The 22393-nt window shown below is 40.2% G+C and overlaps 1 protein-coding gene across 2 annotated transcripts in view; it reads left to right on the top strand.

Annotated features, from left to right (window-relative positions):
• LOC117455114 (tenascin-like) overlaps nucleotides 1–16499 on the top strand; it is a 65082-nt gene extending 48583 nt beyond the window's left edge. For both annotated transcript variants that reach the window (XM_034094484.1, XM_034094485.1), the window contains 8 exons: nucleotides 966–1115; nucleotides 1239–1381; nucleotides 7318–7450; nucleotides 8176–8327; nucleotides 11254–11350; nucleotides 12394–12549; nucleotides 13216–13379; nucleotides 14316–16499. In XM_034094484.1, the coding sequence (XP_033950375.1) occupies nucleotides 966–1115; nucleotides 1239–1381; nucleotides 7318–7450; nucleotides 8176–8327; nucleotides 11254–11350; nucleotides 12394–12549; nucleotides 13216–13379; nucleotides 14316–14414 (1094 nt within the window). In that variant the 3' untranslated portion in view covers nucleotides 14415–16499. The remainder of the gene's footprint in view (nucleotides 1–965; nucleotides 1116–1238; nucleotides 1382–7317; nucleotides 7451–8175; nucleotides 8328–11253; nucleotides 11351–12393; nucleotides 12550–13215; nucleotides 13380–14315) is intronic.
• The last annotated feature ends 5894 nt before the right edge of the window (nucleotides 16500–22393 follow it).

A 22393-nucleotide genomic window follows, 5' to 3' on the forward strand; every position in this document is an offset into this window, starting at 1 on the left:
GACGTGGTACGTGTGCCGGAGACGATAGGTTGGGACGTGGTACGTGTGCCGGAGACGATAGGTTGGGACGTGGTACGTGTGCCGGAGACGATAGGTTGGGACGTGGTACGTGTGCCGGAGACGATAGGTTGGGACGTGGTACGTGTGCCGGATGTCACCAATGACGTAATAAGAGCCAAAATTCTGGATCTGCTCGTTTGCTCGTGTGTCAGGGACACATATTTATGTATAAAATACATCAAAAAGTGCATTTCGCATAATAGGTCCCCTTTAAGTACATTGAGGCGTGTGGCGCAGTGGCTGGGCGTTGGTGTTCGGATCAGAGGGTCACAGGTTCAAACCCCACTGCAGTCAGCATGTCGTTGTGTCCCTGAGACACTTCACCCCAAATTGCTCCTGTGGGGATTGTCCACAGTATTGAGTATGTAAGTCGCTTTAGATAAAAGCGTCTAACAAGTGACATGTAATGGAATGGAATGTAATGAATACAATGTCTTATAAAACTGAAAAAACGTGAAAAATGTGGGAATTGTTAACTAAAAGTTCCTAAAATAAATAAATAATGAAGCTGGGAAATCGTTCTTCGGTCCCTGCTACCCAAGGACCCCAACTCAGGGTTTAAGAACAGTCCTTGGTTAAAAATACATAGTTACCGGCACCTTTGGTACTTAGTATTTATTATACATATTTACTTAAATACAGCTTCTTATTTATTTATTGTTTTCTACCAGGATGCACTTATTTGTTTTTGCCTATTTCTTTATATTTGTATTTAGTATATAAGTCTACTGTTTTTTCTCTTGCCTTTTATCTGTACTGTTCCTTTGCTGCTGTAATTCTGTAAATGTCCCCACTGGCGACAAATAAAGGATTTCTGGTTACTTTACATCACTGAGACTCCTAAAGTAAAAAGATCTATATTATCATGTTAAAGTACCTATGAGTGATTGTTGGTGTGTGTTCAGACTCAGAGCTGAGGGTCACGGTGTCTGGGAACGCAGCGGAGCAGCAGCTCAGCGGCCTGCAGGGCTCCACCACCTACACCGTCACCATCAGCAGCCAGCTGGGCAGCAAGGAGAGCTCAGAGACCTCCACCAGCTTCACCACCACCTCAGGTCACACACACACACACACACACACACACACACACACACACACACACACACACACACACACACACACACACACACACACACACACAAGTTGAAATAATACAAATGTCTCTACTCTCTCTCCAGGCTCTGGAGGTGATGGAGACTGGTTTGGCGATCTCCAGTCCAAAGACGTGACCCCTCGCACTGCACGGTTGTCATGGAAACCACATACAAAGCCTGCAAGCAGCTATCGACTGACTTATCAGACTGAGGGTCAAGAAGTGAAGGTGAGAAAAGTAATACAATACGATGCGGTATGATATGGAACGATTCGTTATTGTCCGATACGGTACGCTACAGTACGATACCAAATACATTCAAAGATAAGACAATACTCATAACCAAAAAAAGCTAAAAAAAGTTTATGAATAAAAATCTCAGTCTAAAGTAGAAATAATCTGAAAAAATTAAAAATATTATACAATAATTACAGGGCATTTAGCTTTAAAACGTTTAGATAAAAGCACTTTTAAATTAGTCTAGATTTAAAAATACAAAAACTTTTTTTCAACTGGTTAACACTAGAACCACCAACGGGCAGGGTGCGAACTGGAGGGGAGCAGGGGGAGCTATAGCTCCCCTATGCCCCTTTCACACCAGCGCCTTTTCAGCTCCGGCTCGGAGCTAGAGCCTGAAAAGCGCCGGGTTTTCCAGTTCACACCGGAGCGGCGCCGGCTCTTAGCTCCGGAATCCGCTTCATTTCCAGCTCCAAAAAATTGTCGGTCCAGAGGCAAGAGCTTTGGAGCTAAGAGGTGACGTCGCTTACGTCTCTCTTACGTCGAGGCGTGCAGGAAACTAAACCCACCTCCCATGGGTCGACTGTTATGCCTGCATACAAGCAGTAGTGCCTATAAACACACTTTATAAAGTCAGGCAGCACTAACCAGGCTTCGTGTGATTCTGTTTATTTGTGCCTTACTTTGACCATCCGTTCACTGTTATCGATCATTGTGGAGAGAGGCAGACGTGTTGTTTTGTATTATTGCAGCTATCGGATGCAAGTAGTCAGTTTAGCTTCGGTTGCTATGCCAACATCACCCGTTTTATACCAGAGAAACTTTCATAACAGCGTTGTGATACCAAACGGTGTCAATTCAGACTGACACACATTCACTTAGGCTAAGGGGAACTGGGGATATGCATCAGCTGCTTGTGTGAGTCGGACAGTGAATACTTTAGAGCGGCCGCTGCAGTGTGAGCTAACCGGGAGCTAACGGGAGAATAAACTCCTGTGGAAGAGCAGCACTGCAGCGGTCGGTAAATGCTGCAGAAACACATTAATAAACAATGAACCACGGCACTCTGGAGAAAAGTATAAGGTTGGAGAAGTCGTTATTCAATTTATTCTGGCTTCGTGATTAAAAGCAACACGATCATCGACCCGACGCAGTTGTTGTTGTTGTGAGCTGCCGTTGGGGGGGCAAATCAGCGATGTAAACGGTGACGTCATGACGCAGCAAGGGCAGCTCTGGGGCGCCAGTGGGCGGTGTGCACAGAGCGGGAGCTGAAAAGGGAAACCGGAGCTGAACCAGAAAAGCTCCCGCTCGGAGCTAGAAACTGAAAAGCGCTGGTGTGAAAGCCGCACTAGTGGTGACATGAGCTCCCCTGGGAACATGGTTTGTGAAATTTGGGGGGAGCTCTCTAAAATACTGATATGATGACCAAATAAATTCCATTTTGGGCATGTTTTTTTTTCAAAGGTGTAAAATAAGTGAAATAAAATTATATTTAGAGTTTATGATTCATGAAAAAAGTGTCGCCTGCTTGCACGCTGCCTGCAGCTCCACCCACTACCCACTCACTCACAAGCTCGTTTAGTTAGCACTGCATGTTTACCAGGCATTGTTGCTGCTGCTGACATGTCGAAAAGAAAAAAACAACTTCTTTAAAAAGACGGCCAAACAACCTGATCAAGAAGACCAACCGAATGTAGCTGGTGGTAGCACATCGTACGTTGTGACTGCTGCTACAACAGAACCGAGAGAGGAGGGAGCTAACGTCAGTGCTAGTGCTAACTTGACAGCTAACGTTAACTTGGGGGCTGAAGAGACACAAGAAGACGAGCCAAGAGAAGCTAACTTGATGACTACAACTACCATACAGTAGTAGAAATCGAAGGAGATGTGGAAGAAGATGATGATGCTGCTGATGACCACCCCACCTGTTCTTCCTCTTCCTCCTTGCCTGCTGCTTGAGATGGGGGGCGAAGTTGCTGCGGTGGTCCCGTGGCCGCCGGCTGGCTGGACCAGCCAACAGTGTAGTGAGTGGATCACATTTGAGTCATTTTAAGTTGATTAATTAATTAATTAAACAGTCAAACGTTACATTGGTGGTCCGTGGATTATTTATTATCAAGTTGATTGAAGTTTGCGTAGCCCATACATGCTCGGGAAATCTGTTGACATTTACATGATCCATCGGGACGTTTCATGTAAATGTAGACCTGTGGCACCACCCCGTGTTCAACAGATTTTCTCTTTATAATAGGCCTATGTCTGTGCTGTTGCTATTAATGCACGGATCAGCATTTACCCCCCCCCCCTCCGCAAAAAAAAAAAATCCCGGCTCCCCCGGAGACCGTGGTATAGTTCGCACACTGCCAACGGGTACATTTTACCCGCAGCTGTTTTTTGATTGTATGTAACTTTTTTTCCATAACATATTAAAGTCTCCCAGTCCATGGCTTTTCCTGAAAGTGTGTTATATAGCACCCTCTGTTGTTAAAAATGCACAATAGGAAGTCAGATTGAAAAAAGCAGGGTAATATTTATCTCATAGAAAATGCAGCGTAAACATGACGTGTTGCTATAGCAACGCCTTTTGTCTACTGCGGTTCCTTATAGATAGATAGATAGATAGATAGATAGATAGATAGATAGATAGATAGATAGATAGATAGATAGATGGATAGATGGATAGATGGATAGATGGATATATTGATAGATGGATAGAGAGATAGACAGATAGATAGTTATATATCGTGTAACATTATAGATGGATTGATAGATAGTTCTAGATAGATAGAGAGAGAGATAGAGAGATTTGTACCTAAACAAAACACAAGTCTAACACCAAGCATTTAAATCAGCACTGGTAGCGATATGTTATACTTCATGTTATCTGCACAAACTATATCATATGAAAAGCTGAGAGTCCACAGATTCTATTGGTATAAGTTTCATCCCTGTGCGATCAAAACTCACTGTTCTGTATGATAAATAAAATAACATTGTACCTTGCAAATCAATAGCGGGTACATTTTACCCGTTGGTGGTTTTAGGTATACAGCGACCTCTGGTGGTGGGTCTTGTCAGATGGAGGGAGTAAATACAGCAGCAAGCTTTGGGACGGCCTCCCCTCTCTCCGGCAGAAACAGGAAATGCCGTAACTGTATGTAACAACGGTTTCCAATCAGCATCTCTTAGACTACAAATTTAAATTAATAACTAACATAAAATTCCAAAACATCTTTAATTTTGTTTCAAAGCTCTTTTAGCTTCTTAGTTTTTGCAACAGTCTGTAAATATACACAACTTTATAATAAAATGTGCACATTTACCTTTTTCCAGTGGCGGTTCTAGAACATTTTACATGGGGGGGCAAAGGGGAGGCAAGAGGTCCTGCCAGGGTGGCATAGGAGGGCGGACAGTACGTGGTATTTTATACTGTATATAACCTATTTATTGTTAATTCATGCCCTAACACAAGTGTTCTTAATGCACAAGAGAAACAAAGTGTTCAGACAAACAATCGGGTGCCCTTTGAGTCCCCCAAGCTTACCTCAACTATTTTAAATGAAAGGAAACTACAAAATGTATTTTAAAGCAATGTAAAATTAAAAATATATATTTTGAAAAATATATAATATAAAAAAATGGGTTGTCTTAGACAGACATATTTGCATGTCCTCACTAAGCATTATTACATATTAATTTAATATTAAACAAATCAAAATGGCCAATTATCCCAAAATGTTGCTGCTAATATAATATATAATATAATATGCTTGTCAACTTTAACTGATCAAAAATCAATTCTGAAAAAATACTTGAATTATCTATGAAATTGCAATATTGTCCCTCAGTTTGTTTCAACCCTGTCACGCCATACCAGTTACCCTCCTATTAAAATAATGGATCAGTCCATCTGTGATCTGCATTGAGGGAATTACATCACAAAAGTGTCAGTTTCTTCTCTTACCCTATATTTCAGTTTTTGTATTTTCAGATTAAGATTGAAAAGCTCAACATTTCAACTGTGTATGAATTATTAATAGTAAATAATTGTTTATTACAAAAATAAACAATAGTTTTGCAAAATATTACAATTTTGTAATGTCCTTGACTTCCATGTGGTGCCATATCTTAGCTAAACAAGGTCTCAGGCCTACTTTGTGTCCAAAACTTCAACCCTGTTAAATTTGTTCAAGGAAATTCCTAGTAATTATTTATATGTTGTGCCTGAGGTGGGAAAATTAGTCCACTACCAGATGTTATGACCAAACATTTTGGTTTCATTTTTCAAAGACCAAAAAGGCACCCGATTCAGAGAATACTCAGAATTCTGCATACAAATGACATCACCCATCTCTTCAGAGAGCTACAGGTGACCTGTGCAGCAACACATTTCAATCAATATTTGTCAATACTAAGAGCTGCTAGATTGTGCTGCTGTAATGGAATATGTAAGGAGAATAAGAACATACCATGTGGTCCAGCTGGAGTTTCATCTGCCTCCTGATCCCAGCCTCTGGCCCTCTTTCTGATACTTCATCTTTATTCCAATCCTCACATATAGTTCTTCTTCTTCACTAATGTCTTCATCTCCTCCTCTTCCTCCTGCTCTGACCCTCCTGGTCTCTTCATCTCCTCTTCTTCCTCCTGCTCTGACCCTCCTGGTCTCTTCATCTCTCTTTTCCTTTTCCTCTTTCTGTTCGTCCTGATCACTTCTCATTATGTCTTTTTGCTGTTGTTGAATCACTCCTATACTCTGGCCTGCAAGAGTCTACTTGTGAAAAGCACTGGTACAAATGGTTGTATAACTTTACACGTTAGGGCCATGTAGCCTAGCTAATATGTAGCATATCATATAATAAATATAACATCAGAAAGTATTGATCAAGCGCACACAGGCAGCTGTGTTTGGATCCAGTTTTTACGGTAAAGGATGTATCCTGGTTTCATTGATCTGGCCTCATGGCTGTGAAGTGTAGTTTACGTGGATTTAATAGGAGGCTACCGCGTAGTTTAGCAAAGTGATCGATCTCCCAGCTAACACTGTATGCGTAGTATTTTGTAACGTAACGCCCCAAACAGCGCCCGTCTGTTAAACGCTATCAATTCAAACGGCAGCGTTTTATTAATATTTAGTTTCAAGCATTCGTCCTTAGTAAAAACAAAACTAGTGGAAAGGGACATGCTCCCAGGTGAAGCTGATCCATAGGTGCTGGGACAGCTCGCTCCCTCTCTGCAGCGGTGTGAGCCGCGGTCTGTGTGAATGCCGCTCCGCAGTTTAATGCAGGGCCGTAGCTGCGTTTTTAACGGGCCTAAAATGATATTTAAAATGATTCAATTTTAACTAATGTAATGCTTGTTTTGTTGCTTGAAAGGCTTGTGGAAATAGTGTAGGTTTGTTTTAGTACAGTTTTAGGAAACACAAATTAGGGGGGCAGCTGGGGGGGCAAGGCTCTACAGTGGGGGGGCAGCTGCCCCCCCTTTCCCCCCCCCCCCCCCCGTAGATCCACCCCTGCCTTTTTCTAGACTAAACACAGGTATGATCCTAAGTTAAAACGTTTTTATAAAAGCATGAGGTTATCATGAGGTTGTTAACATCGCAGTTTATCAGTGGATGTTTGCTGGAACTACTTGTTAACAGCGTGTTTCCTGACGGACACACACAGCGTTGAGTCCGGTCAGGTAGGGCAGCACATGGTGCAGCAGGTGAAGTCAGCACCGATGCAGACTCGCTGTTTGAGGGCTTGATAACCCACTCCCCCTCCACACTCGTTAGTTTGGAACAGCACTTAATGTGGTGGATCCTCTGCGCGAACGCGCAAAACGGAGGGGTAGTGTGTAGGGGTAGGGTGTAGGCAGGGGGTGGTTTGGAATGTAGCCTCACTCAGTGTACAACCATCTGCTGACTTCCTGCTTCCTCCTTTTCACAGGAAGTGGTCGTGGACGGCTCTGTGACAGAGTTCAACCTGAGCAGACTCCACCCCTCGTCCAGATACACGGTGCAGCTCCAGGCGGAGAGCGGAGGGCGGAACACCGCCCCCCTCTCCACCCACTTCACCACCGGTAAGGACTTGCATCGTACCGCAGTAAACGTACTAATCAATATACTATAAGGAATATTTACCTAAAGTATGAACAGTAAAAGTAGTCAATGTGCAGCAACATGTTTTACCCTGATATTTGATGTTTTTAGATGAATATTACTGCTGTATTTGTATTGCATTTGTGTTGCTCCTTTTAAGATTAAAATAAATAAAGATAAATACAAAAATAATACAAATATGTATATAAACATACAAGAATGTTCAATGAAAAGATAAACTAAATCAAAGTAAAGTTAAAAACATAAGACTAAGATTAAAAGATAAGATAAAATGGAATAGAATAGAAATTCATATACACATTAAGTAAGATAAACAAATAAAAATTCAAAATGTGACATTACATTCGACAATATATATATTTAGTGGTGTATTAGTTGTATTACTTTAAAAGTAGTATAATTTCTGAATTCTGATCACGTAAAGAAACACCTCATACTTCAGTTTCAATCAACACATCTGGTTGTTTTTTGCAGGACAAGAAGGAAGATAAAACATTTTAATATTTTAAGATGTAGAGATGTAGTGGAGTAGAATTGTGAATTGTCATGAAATGGAAAGTAAAATACACAGTTTTTTGTGTACAGCTAAGGTCATTTTAATGTCACCACTGTTATAAACTGATAGAGATAAAGTCTAAATTCCTGTGTTGTTCCTCCTCCTCCTCCTCCTCCTCCTCCTCCCCAGGCACCCTGAGGTTCCCCTTCCCCACAGACTGCTCTCAGGAGCTGCTGAACGGCATCCTGACGTCAGGAGAGGTGGATATCTTCCCTCAGGGGAGATCTGGGCCCACAGTGATGGTGTACTGTGACATGGAGACGGACGGAGGCGGCTGGACGGTGCGGGGCCCTCACTGACACACTGTTCTTTAATAACACACTCCATAATCACAAATACTCTTGAGGGCCAGAGATTAAACGTTGGCGTTCTCTTAGAAATAATTATTTCTACTGTAACGTTAGCTGGATAGTAGGGGTGTAACGGTCCACGTGTGTACCGAAGTGTACCGAACGAATATAACGTTAACGTAAAAAATTGAGAATGTGAACAACTTCTTGGAAGTAATCTCAGGTGCTGCGTCACAGCATTCAGAGTAATTTGCTCACATTGGGTTCAACGCGTCATAGAGTGAGCAAGTCATTTCATTGGACGAGAGGCATACTATGAGAGCTGGTCAGAGGGATGCGTCCAAATGTAGTCAGTAATTTGAGGAACTGTCGAAATGGCGAACGCAGATAAAGTTGAGCTTGAAAATCCTCCAGCATCATTGAAGTCTCCGGTTTGGGAACATTTTGGTTTCGCAGTTACGTACAAGGATGACGGACAAAGACAGGTGGACCGAACCAAAGCTGTTTGTCGGCATTGTTCAACTAACATCGGTTACGCGGCTGGCAACACATCAAACTTGCACACTCATTTAAAAAAGGCATCACCCGAACGTGAATATCACCGGTACCAAAAGACTGAAGTGCAAACCCAACTCCCGCTAGCATGTAAGCCTCCACCACTCGCAACAAGTTCAGACCGAGCCCAAGCTATTACAAACGCCAAATATCCTTGTGTTGCCATGTTAGCAAAGCACTACCTGGCTGTATCTGCTACCTCTGTCCCTAGAGAGGGTGTTCTCCACAGCAGGAGACATTGCTAGTGCCAGCTGATCTGCCCTTTCGGCAAGCAATGTGGACAAGTTCATCTTTCTTTAAACAACATGAAAATACAATGACAAGCAAGTCATAATGTCAAACTGGCTGCTTAGGTGCTAGTACAGTAAAGTTCAAATACAGATTATTTCAGTTCATCGAAATGCTGCACCTTAATGTTTATTTTATTATATTTTGTATTTATTTGAGTGAATACATTATTCACAGGTTAATAATAATAAAAAAAACACAATTTTTTTTTAATGTTTTGTGATCATTTTTTCTGCTGTACCGAAAACGTACCGAACCGAACCGTGACCTAAAAACCGAGGTACGTACCGAACCGAAATGTTTGTGAACCGTTACACCCTTACTGGATAGTAAATAGCACTTTGCGTGAGAGAGAAAATATGTATTATCAAGTGGAATGATTTATACACTGGAATTACTAACGACTCACTTTTAAATTTGAGGTATTAATACTTTACTTTTATTCAGTGTTAAAACCATGTTATAGTACTGATCCACTACATCTCAGATACAAATATTGTACCTTACATTTTACGTAATTTCAATACTCAACAATAATTGTCTGGCAGCTTCAGTTACTTGTCAAAATGAGCAGAAAAGTTTTGTTATCCATTAATTATATAAGTATAATTGAAAATATTTGTTAAATAAATAAATTAGATTGAGAGGAAATTAATTGGCACTTTGTTTGGTCATATAATCATTTTTAGTTATATATGTATAACATTTCCTAATTCCATTTTCATAAATATGAGGATATGCTGCTTTATGTATTAATGAAATGTTATTACTTAATAGTTCAAAATTATCTACTACACCAGTGGTAGATAATTGTACTGTGATGATTGGCCTTCCGGTAACTGCTAGAATCCACTTCAAGACACTGGTACTTGCGTACCATGCTGCGAATGGATCTGGCCCTTCCTACATCCAGGACATGGTTAAACTGTACACCCCAGCACGTGTGCACTCCGCTCTGCATCAACCAAACAGCTCGAACAGCTCGGACCCAAGTTCCCATCAGCAAAAACACGTGGGTTTGCTATCCTGTCTCCAAGATGGTGGAATGAGCTCCCCATTGACATCAGGACAGCAGAAAGCTTACACACCTTCCGGCGCAGACTGAAACTCATCTCTTTCGACTCCACTTCGAGAGATAGAATTACTAACAAAGCACTTATATACTAATAAAGGACTGGCTTATCATTGCTTCTCAAAGTGTGGTCCGCGGACCACTTGTGGCCCGTGAGCGCCCCCTAGTGGTCCGTGAGTATATTGGTACAATTTCACATTTGAAATAAATAAATAAATTAAAGTTTTCCGCACTCTCGCGGGAATATCTCCACAATGGAGCGAGCTTAAGTTTCAAAGTTTGATTGCATGATATAGCCCAGCGCAACACCTTCATCAATCATGTTGCCACTTCTTTATACCCTTTTCAGGCGATTTGTAATCTGTTCTAGAAAAACGATTTTAAAAAACCGATAAAAGCGTCAGCTAAATGCAATGTAATGTAATGTAATATTTTCTTGTGTTAAACCCTTTGTAACCGTTTTCAACCCTACTGCTCCTTAAAGGAAATGCACTTGTATAACTCACCCTTATTACAAATGTATTTAAACCTGGCAGTTACACTTATAGAGAGTAAAACAACTAATAATATTAAGACTCACTTCTAGCCGTTTCTACATATTTTCTTTAGACTAGAGCTTCTAATGAGACACTTGAGCTTGCTCGTCTTTCATAAGCTTTGATGGTTCTGGGGGCGGGACACCAGGATTTTGAACATTGATATAAAAATGTAGTTAGTTTTAGTTTTGATAAGTTTTGATATAAATTGCGATCCCTAATATTTCTCTGTGTGTGTGTGTGTGTGTGTGTGTGTGTGTGTGTGTGTGTGTGTGTGTGTGTGTGTGTGTGTGTGTGTGTGTGTGTGTGTGTGTGTGTGTGTGTGTGTGTGTGTGTGTGTGTGTGTGTGTGTGTGTGTGTGTGTGTGTGTGTGTGTGTGTGTGTGTGTGTGTGTGTGTGTGTGTGTGTGTGTGTGTGTGTGTGTGTGTGTGTGTGTGTGTGTGTGTGTGTGTGTGTGTGTGTGCAGGTGTTCCAGAGGAGGAAGGATGGCTCTGTGGATTTCTTCAGAGGATGGAAGGAGTACATTAAAGGCTTTGGGAGTCTGAGTGGAGAGTTTTGGCTGGGTGAGAAAGAGACACTCCATTCAACTGAAAATATTGAGAATACACAAAACAGAGAGATTTTGAATGTAATAGTTTTAAAGTTTACATTGCAAATACTGCAAACAGAATGTTAGCAACATAGGACCAGTGTGTGTTTCTGTCAGATTCTCTAAACTCTTTTTCTTGAATTTTTCTTCTGTCAGAAGACTTTCTCATCTTTTGTTTTGTTGCAATTTTTCACTCAGTTTCGAATATTTTGATGCTCACATAAATAAGTCTTTCCATCAGTAAGTGCCGCACTTCTTTCCATGGACTTTGTATGCAAATAACATCTGTAGGTCCTCAAGAAGTCATGCAATCTCTTAATTCAATGTTTACAAATAGGAATCATCCATTTTGAATTGTTGCACGTGTCAGAATAATTTTGAAACCCAAAATATTTCCCAAATCTTTGCCATCTGTTGACTGAAAACTTCCTGCATGATTCATCCAAACACAGGTCTGAGGGTTCTGAATATTTGATCTTTACAAGGACATGTTCTCCTCAAAACTAAAATCTGAAGTAATTTTTTTAAACATTAAAATTCCGAACAGGAATAATCTAAAATGAAAGCTGGAGAAACATCCCATTAATGTGGAAAATTAGGAAAAACTCTTAAACAAACCTGAGGTGCTCCATTTGTTCCTCTGCCACTGAGTCAAACTTTAATATGCTCAGTTCATCTGAACAGAACATCCCAAATACTGGTGTTGACTCTGTGACAAAAGAACAAGTCTCTATCAGAAAGAGAAAGACGTCATCCTGATGCAAGACTGTGAACGACAAGAGACAAACACGAAGTGAGGAATATTGGGATTTGAGTCCAAAGCATTGACAGTGAAGCTGCAAACATTTGAGACTATAACAAATGTTGTGAATTTTAGTGTATTTTTTTCTTTATACATACAAAACTATTATAAAGTCAGTTAAGCTTGCATGCTTTGTTCACATACAAACAAAAATGAATCCAGACAGGAAGTCATGTTTACTCGAGACTTAACAGATCTATCTCCTGCTGCTTTAGGACTGGACAACCTCTACAACCTGACCTCGATGACCAAGATGACCCTGAGAGTCGACCTGCAAGACGAAGACGAGGCCGTGTTCGCCAAATACTCCACCTTCGAGCTGGTGAAGAGGAACTACAAACTCATCGTGGACGGATACAGCGGCACTGCAGGTTGGACTGGCTAAATCTAAAGTACTGAATACAAAAAATAAATAAATAATATATAGTACATTTTTTTCACATTCACTGAGTTATATTTTTGACGAATATCAGTCCAGATCATAACTACTAAAACGTCATTCTTTTTTTGTATGTTTAAATGCCAGTTTGTTGACATCAATTCATGCCAAGTTGTTGTGAAAAAAAACCACAAAAATATTATTAGTTGCGGACTTTCTTTGGACCGAAATATGTTGAGTATTAGCAACAGCATTTATTTTTGATGGATTTTCTTTTTGTGCAGGAAAGCAGAATAAGCGCATAGTATTTGCCTAATGCAAACAAAAATTGCCCATCTGTCAGAAAATATTTAAAAGTACAATCTATAAGCCAGGCTCTTGATGTAAAGCCTGTTATAGAGAAATATAATGCATAATAAGTTTTAATTTGGTTTGAATGGGGGAATTTCTGTTCTTTGGGCTCTCTGTATTTTAACTGCACACTTTATAGGCTTATTGAAGGAGCTGACACTGAACTTCTAAAACACAACCTGGTGAAATAGCAGGGTTCAATTAAGAAATGAGCTTGACAATTAGCATCCGAAGAAAGAATCAGAGACTTCCATGTGTTTTGTTTCCCCTTTAATCCCCCTTGTCTCTCTCCTGTTCACGGTCTCAGGGGACTCTCTCAGTTATCACAGCCAGCGGATCTTCTCCACCAAAGACCGGGATCTGTCGCCCTTCATCACCCGCTGTGCCATGTCCTACCGAGGAGGCTGGTGGTACAAGAACTGCCACAAGGCCAACCTCAACGGGGTCTACGGCAAGGACATCAATCACCAGGTACCCTTTTACTGGCTATAATATAAAAAGTGTTGGTTACGCAAAGTTAAGAAAATGATACGTGGCCAGCATTTACTGGGTCCGTATAATTCCCTCTGTTAGGTTCGGATACATTGATGTTAAATCTTTAAATCAATTTCTGTTGGGACCAAATAGCCAAATGAAATCTGCCTGAAAAGGAGGATCTTGATTCTATTTCATCTTTGGCACAGCTCATCGATGATTCAAACGTATACAAGTGTAATCACATTCACACATGTGTTGTCTCTGTAAATGTAGTCTCTGTATTTAATCCTGCATCAGGTTATTATCAGCTATTATACAGTGCCGGGGCAGCAGTTTGCGGGGCTGGTGCCTTGCTCAAGGGCTTGGCAGTGCCCATAAGGTAACTGGTACCAGTCCATACTCTGCACTTGATTCGTTTGGGGATTTGAACCTGCGACACTTGGGTCCCTACAGACAGAGCTAAGCTATGGTGTAACTAACAGTTCTTTTCTAGATTAATCGATTCATTTTTGGTTTATAAAATGTAGAAAACAGTACCAAATTACCATCCCTATGGTTTAATATGGTATTAAACAGAGAATAGCGGGACAATCTATCTTTCTACCAATGGATTGATTGATTCGTTGACTAATTATTGAAGCCCTACTTAAAGCAAAATTAACCAATCACAGAATTTATGATTTCAGTGCCAATTTTCCATCTGCTGATCGTGAATTGTTCAATATTTTGGTTTGGTAGAAAGTATAAAAAAAGGCCATATCAATTCATTCATTTATTTAACCCAATCATTCACCTTGAATGTTCCTGGGGGCTTGTTTCGGACAAAGCTAATGCAAGGTTCAGTCGTTTCTTGTCACACACACTTTTGACACCAGAGCATATCAATAAAAACATCAGTCACTAACATTTGATTTCTTGTGTGTGTCTCAGGGTGTGATCTGGACCACCTGGAAAGGAGAAGAGTTTTCCATCGCGTTTGCTGAGATGAAGATGAGGCCAGCGGCCTTCAGTCCTCCAAGCAGAGGCTGAGGACGAGAACCATCCTAATGAAATAATGAGCTGCTTACCATGATGCCTGATGGACAGCAGTGTGTACATACATGTGCAAACACACGTGTGTTCAAACACTCTCGATTTAGCCTCGCTCTGGCCTCAGAGGAGACAAAGACGTATTTTTTCATTTGTATAGAGGTCATTTATCAGTATGTTGTATCTTTTCAAAGCAGGGCTTCTCTAACTGTCTCTACATGTACATTTAAAGTGTCAGTTTACCCAAAATACCACGACACATATGTTACCGTTCAAAAGTTTGAATCTCCTACCAAAAACACATGATTTGGTCCAGTCATATCGGAGAAGATATGTACGCTGTCCAATAGTTCAAGCAGACAATGAAAATGGGGATCAGAAAAGACGGGGGTATTTGGAGTGCCTTTAATCTCATACACTGCGATATAAGACACCCCAGTCCGTGTTGGGGGGCTACGGTCAGATCACATGGGATAAGCCATTCAGATTTGTTCCCTTTCCATGTTGCATGCAGGCCTATTAGACTATAACAATGTGTTGTATGCACATTAAAGCTGCAGTTGCCAACGTACTTTTCGCATCTTTTGCCAAAGATGTTATAATACCCTCTCAGCATATTGTGACTCAAGTGGTCTGAGAGAAAACTTGACTCCTGCACCTCCTCATCGCTCTGTTTTTTAGGATTCAGAAAATCTTGCCTGAGACTTAAGCTAACCAAAGGCTATTTTATTGAGGCAAGCAGAGTTTCTGCTGGCTCTTCTACATATACATAATGTCTGTCCACATCCCTTAGTGAAAGGCTATGCGGCTAGTGATGGAGAGAACATGACTGCTGTCGTGACTCGTGAGCTAACGTTAACGTCAAGGCTAAGTTACAGATGCTACGGGTTAGCATCAGGTTAAACTTTAAGCAACATTTGTTCTTCATCTCAGTATGTCATCTTTAAAGGGCTCTTCAGGCCCACACGTGTTCAAAGAACACACACATCTGGATCACATCAGCATGTGACGGTGGTGTTTGAAATGAATGATAAGTAAGCACGGAGACGTATGGTTGAGCACGAATGAGTTCGCATTATACCAGATGCAGTTCCTTTTTCTTGAAGTCAACAGTTTTTATGTTTTTGGTTCGATGCTTGCAATAAGGTCAGCGGTTAACACAAGCTTTACATTTTGTAAACAAACATTAGCCGCCTTTAGCTTAGCGGTGGTAACGTGAAATCATGTGACGTAGTTTAGTTTATTACATAATACTAGCTTTTTACTCCTGCCAATTGCACTGGAGTTTATTCTGTTGAAAAAAATGTTTACGGTATCATAAACGTGTGTTTGCCAAAGATGTTGTTATCTACAAAATTCAAAACTCCAGTGGAAAAATCCCGTTGCTTTTTGTCGAGGGAGCCCTTGTGTAATTAACTTCCGGTGTGGCCTACAAAGAAACGCCATCGCTGTACCACTCTATCGTAACTGGAACAGGGACTATCAGCTCTTCTATGTAACCACTGAGCAGCCTGCATGTAGCCTGAACAATGATAACTATATTTAGAACCCAATTGCACCGTTGTGCTTCAATAATAATCGAGGGTCACTTTAGCTTGGAACAATTTCCTTTTATATCATATGGGGCCGAAATTGTTTCAAATACAAAAATGACATTTGGCGTGTGAGTTATATTGATTGTATCTACATTTAAAAGGCCCAATATGAAAAAAAAAATCTGATTATCCACTTTTTTGAACGGTTATATATTTTCAAGCCAATGGGGTAGTGTTGGTTTTGTGTGCTGACCTTTTGAGACATTTGAAACTTCACATTTAATGCAGGATCACTTTTTCATGTGATATACTATCTGGTGTTTTCAGCACTTTAACCACATTTAGTTTTTTAGAATTATGTACCAAAACTACAACTTCTCAGTGTTTTTGTATGTGTTTTGTAAATAAATATCAGCCAGTTTTCAAAGAGTTATACATGCAGTAAAATACAGAATCATTATTATATCTTGTTGCTGGCCGCTGGTAGTGCAAAATCCTTTTCTCTGCAAAATGTTTACTATTCAGGAAATAAATAATTGTTTTGAGCTCATGGTATGTTTGACTTCATTCTGTGGCTTAAAAGAAAAAACATTTACATTGCGTGTTTACCTCACAAGTTCTGCAAATGTGTTATAGGCATTTTTGATCAAATCCACCTGAAATGAAACCAAACAAGAGGAACTGGTTTGAGTTTTGAAGCCTCGAAACTCTTCATGATATAAAGCTCAACAGCGCCCCCTGCTGCTTTTTGTAACATATGGCAGATGCACTCTGTGGCCCTTTAGTGAAATAGCCTAGTGCAGTACAACCCAGACTACAAGCAGGTAAGTGATGGAGAGTTGAGTCTGTACGGCTTCGTTGTCTTTAGGTAAATATCTCCATGTCTTACTATCATGTAGTGTTGCAAAGCCTTCAAATAAATACATTATTAAAGTTGAAAGCTGCATGGGCTAATAACTTTTTTGTAAAATACTAATTAGGCAACATAGTGAGGGGAACAATTATATATGAGGACCTTTTTGTATTATTATTCTTACAAATTGTATTATTATTTCTGTAACTTTTCTAATAGGCATACCATGAATAAGTGCTTAGAATTAAAAGTGCTGCATTCAAATGTTGAAGTAAAAGCATAAAAGTATCATTTAACAAATCCAACGTAAACAATTATGCAGAAAGGCATATTCAATACACATGTATACGTTTTAATGTTGTAAATTACCTGGTAAATGAGGAGCTCATTTTGATGAGTTAATAAAATAAGAATATGTGTCTCTGTTATCTCAAATTAAATAAGCTAACGTTAAACTAGTTTAGCTGCTAGCTTTGGCTTATTTAGTTTGATATATTTTCAATCATATTAAGCTGAAAAGTTGAATAAACTCCACCACCAATATGTTAATAAAATCTTAATGTGTTAGGAAAGACTAATATAATGAGTTACTATAGCTTCATAGAGTATGTTTATTGTGATATTTAATGTGTCGTATTTAAATGTTATGCTAACGTTAAAATTAGCTAGCCAAGGGGCTAAAGTTAACTTGAAGTGCTAGCATGCAGCTTCACATGTTAACGGCATTGGTGGAAGATATTAGCAATAGTAGCAAATTACATTCTAAAAATACTCAGTAACATATGTCAAATCGTAAATGTTTATCTCATCATATTAAGTCATGAGTATCATTAGCTAAATACAACCCAACATGACTTAAAGGTGGATACAAAATACTACTCGTTCTGAGCTACTATTACTTTTAAAGTTACTTTTAAAGAAATAGCGTACTTAAAAGTAACTAAAATCTCTCGTGCAAAAATGTCCCTTGTTGTAAACGTAAGGTTATTATTTGCAGGTTTGCAGGTTATTGTTGCATTACTGAGTTGTGTACAGTACCCTATTATTAGTTGATTGTAGTTTCCCAAACCAAAGTTACCAGTCAGTAGAGTTGTATAACAATTGTACTGGAGCAAGAACACTAAAGTACAAGTCATTACATCAAATTGTGCTTAAGTATTATATTTATCTACTGCAAGCCAATATTCAGTATTATTATTGCAATATAAATCACATAGTGTCTTCCAGTTTGCAGCCAGACCTTCCCTCCTCTTTACCTTTGTGTCCAAGACAATGACTCACAATTCTACAGTCAGCTGGTGGAAGGGCACCATCCCAAAATGTCAGCCCCCAAAACCGGCTCCGGGGATCCGTGGTTCACAGCCCTGGTGCCAAAGACCGAGCTTTGATTTGAGTGAGGCTTTATTAATGGTTATAATTCAATGCTTTCATCAGAAATGAATATGAGCAGAAGTTTTAGAAACATTCCAGACTGCTAAAGTGTAGCATCCACACATTCAAAGACATGTATACTACCTTACATCACATTGGTAAAACAATATTTTCCCTCTGGCTGATTATTGTCTATGTTAGAACCAGCAGTTATGCTTCGTACACACAAGTTATCAGCTGTTATGCTGTCTTCAAGGATGAGAAGGTTCATCTCGGGGAAAAAGTCAAAATGGAGATCCAGAAAAAGATAGAAGAGCACTAAATCATCTGCTCAGAAGGTTCCTCCCTGTCATCTCTTGTTCGTTAATGCTGCTATACTCATGTATATGCTAAAAAGCACATCATGTCGTATATCTAAATACTTCAGACAGAATGATAATGTTTTTTTTGCCAGCAGCGCCTCAACTCTTGTACATCGTTGAAACGTTTTTTAATTCAACATATTTAGATCTAATGCTTTTAGTTTAGACAGGTTCCAAATTAGTTTGATTTCAGGCTCTTAACATTTTATGAAAATCACTTTTACTATGGCACTGTACAGTGTTATGATTGTTGTTACGTTAATCTCCTGTTTCCCTTTCTAATGGGGTTCAAGTCAATTTATATTGTGAACAAACGAGATGATTTCCTTTATTCCTTCCTTTATTCCTTTAAGTCTTCATTTTGCACAAAGGCAAATTAAATCAAATGTTCGCCTCTATGGTTGATATCTACCTCTGTGACCTCATCCATACCCAGACATCTACCCGCTCTCTCCGCTCCAGCTCCTCTTCTCTACATCCCCCGCACACGTCTCCGAACAATGGGAGACCGAGCCTTCTGCTCATTCGCCCCGCGCCTCTGGAACTCCCTCCCAGATCAGCTGAGATCTGCCCCTTCCACCGAGGTCTTCAAAACCGGCCTTAAGACCCTCTTCTTTCGGCAGGCCTTCCAATACACTTTGAGCATGGTACACCTGGAGTACTGCCATTTGTATCGCTATCTCCGACTTTTATTTTTGTACTCTATTTTATATTTTATTTTTTATTTTTTTATTTCTTATTATTATTACAATTATTTGTTTAATCTCTCAAAGTGTATCAGTATCCCTTGTTGTGAAGCACTTCGAGATTTGTCTTGGCAGATGAGAAGCGCTATATAAATTAAATATATTATTATTATTATTATTATATCAAACGGGAGAAACATTTGAAATGGAGAAACCTGTTAGATCCAACACAGCCGAGGGACCGGGGGAAAGCTCTTGTCCTTGTCTTTTCATGCTCGAGTGCAAATCCCAGACGTCCTTTTAAACACCCTTTGTTTTTTTTAATTGGTCCCTAGGGTGCACCGCCCCCCCTCAAACCATCTGGCGGCCAATCAGATCATTCTCTACCGGCCCTCTGAGCCACCTGCGCCTCTTGTTTACAGGTGTATGCCGGGGGGTCATCTGGGACTGGCAGTGGGGTGGGGTCAGTGCAGGTGCTCGGGCTGTGATTGGTGGAGGATGATGTGGAGCAGATCTCAGGTCAGCTCTCACAGGAAAGAGTGGAAACTGATCCCAAAACCACAAGATTAAGACAATACAGAAGACATTAGGGAGGGCAACAAAAAGTTTGATTCTCACACAGTCTGTGCACACTCTAACGGAAAGGTGAGATCTTCTGGTGTCCTTTGAAGGGTTCACACGGAGCTCCGTCAGTGGAGACCAACAAGAGACAAGGTAAGAACTTTTTGATCTCCTCCTTCCTCGCTCTACCTTGGTGAAAAAAGCGAAGGATGCAATTATTTTGTATCTTATTTACCTACAAAAAAAGGGTGAAAACTGCCAATTGCAGTTTTTAAATGTCTGGTTTTGTTCGACCCACTGTCAACAGTAAATCTGTATCTTTTATATTCTTATTTCCACCCTATTTCTTATCGTTTTTCTTTATAGCTAAATATGTAGCTATTCATTCCAGTATAGGCTCAGTAGTGTGAACAAATACACCTTTGATTCTTTCATCTCAATATTTAGATCCTCTTTGATTTGATTGAAAAAGGATGACACGTTTATGTCAGTGGAAAAATAAAAGTAGCAGCTAAGGACTGAGTACATCTATTTTTATCACATAACTTTTGCATTTTGAATTTTTTCGGATTTGTCAGAAGTGTTTAGTTTGTTGATGAACACAGATCATAGTGACTGTCTTGCTGTTACTGAATATCTCCACAGATCTTTACCACTAATGAATTCAAGATTGGTGAAATATAAATAATCTTTATATTAGCAGTCATACCCCGATGGAATGATCCGAATATGTTGACCCCATCCTAATATTCATTTATACCTCCTTTTTTGTTTCTATGTTAAAGGTCCCATGTCATGCTTTTCCGGTTATCACCCGTCCCCTTGTGTGTTATGAAGGTTTTTATGCATGTAAACGGTCTGCAGAGTCAAAACCCTCAAAGTGCACCCTGTAGCGAGTAAAACTCTAACACACCTCCCCAAAACGCCTCGTTGGAGATACGTCATTCTCCATTTGATTCTTCCGGGTATGCGTGATGTCAACCGTACCCGGAACGAAATGGACCAATCGGTGGAGCCGTTACGTTACGTCCGCGGAGCCGTTTGTTAAGCCCCCGCTGATGGGTCCAAATTGACCAATCCACGGACTTCCTCACACACACACGCAGCTCAGCTGATCTCTCCTCCCTGGCTGCAGGCTGATAACAGACAGTTGGGATCGCGGCGACATTCTCTCTGCAGACCCATTCTCACAGCGTGTATCAACCTTTCTCTAACTCAATATCAAGCCACACTTATTGTTTTTACTTCGGCTGTGACTTTGTGTGTGCTCAGGGTGAGTTTGGCTGTGTTTCGCTGTGTATCGCTAAACAAGGAAATCACACCTCCACGGAGCTCAGCGCGATTCACAACGTCCCGACCAATCAGAGCACACTGTGCTCACAGGGAGGGGGGGCTGGAGCTACAACGAGCCGTTAAAGGCAGAGAGACATTCAGTGAATACACGTAGTTTACAGAGATGCTGTGAGAAACCAATGTGAGTTTGGAAAATTGCACAATATAAATCTATTCTAGTAGACCTCAACAATGGAATTATGATCAGTGGAAATGCCATGACATGGGACCTTTAATGTAAACTTCTTAAAAAGCAACAGCTTTCCGATCTGTACATTGAGGTTTAAAATTAAAGATCAGTATAAACATTATTTGCACAACATATCATTTAAGAAATCAAGATTTAAAAGTATTTTTATTCCAGGAATGTTCAGAAACTAGTTTCCCCAACTGTTGATGCAGTCAAACCATTATAGAGACTCTAAACCAGGAGTGCCCACACTCTTTTGGCTGGTGAGCTACTTTTGAAATGACCAGCTCACCGAGGTCAACCAACCAAAAATAAAACCCCAAATGGCAAGGGGCTGAATAACATGTTTTATTTATACATGGGATAACTATGTGAACACTCCGATAATGCCTCTCCACGTTACCTTTCTTTGGCAGAGCCACGCTTGCTTTACACATAATAACCTTTGAATGTGACATCACAACAAAATATTCTTCCTCCCATTCTGGGTGGAAGTGGTATGTCTGTAGCTTCTTGCTCGGTCCCGCACTCATTTTGTTGTGTGTCTCTTGTTTGTCTCTTTAACTTAATTTGAGTTTTCCCGGCACTTGACTGATTTTGTATCGCTTTGCATTCTGGGTTAACAGACTGGAAAGCGATAGGTCGCTTTTTCTGTCAATCAAGTAAACTCCTGAATTAAGTGGCAGGGAGGCCAAGGGAGGAGGGATCAAAACCTGTTTTGTCTATTTTAACGGAGCTGGATTTTTTTATTTTATGAATGACTCGCGATTAGAGATGGCAAATCCGGATCCTTTTACGGACTCAGGGTCTTCTGAGTCAGTCATTGAAGAGATCCGGATCATACAAGTCATTTAAGTCATATGAGTCATATGAGTCAGCATCACCAAGAGTATAGAAATCCTACCGGTGAAACCGAAAACTTGTTGCATTTCACGAGCATATTAAACTGACGTTATATTAACCTCCGCTAAACAGTGTATTTTGCTTTAATAAAAAAATGTGATCACCAAAAAAAGGATCATTTTGCGATTTTGCGAATCTCAGTCTGCTGTTGACTCGTGCATGACGACGAGTCTGCTGGATCTCTGG

Source organism: Pseudochaenichthys georgianus, chromosome 11 (assembly GCF_902827115.2).
Source record: "Pseudochaenichthys georgianus chromosome 11, fPseGeo1.2, whole genome shotgun sequence".
Classification (NCBI taxonomy): Eukaryota; Metazoa; Chordata; class Actinopteri; order Perciformes; family Channichthyidae; genus Pseudochaenichthys; species Pseudochaenichthys georgianus.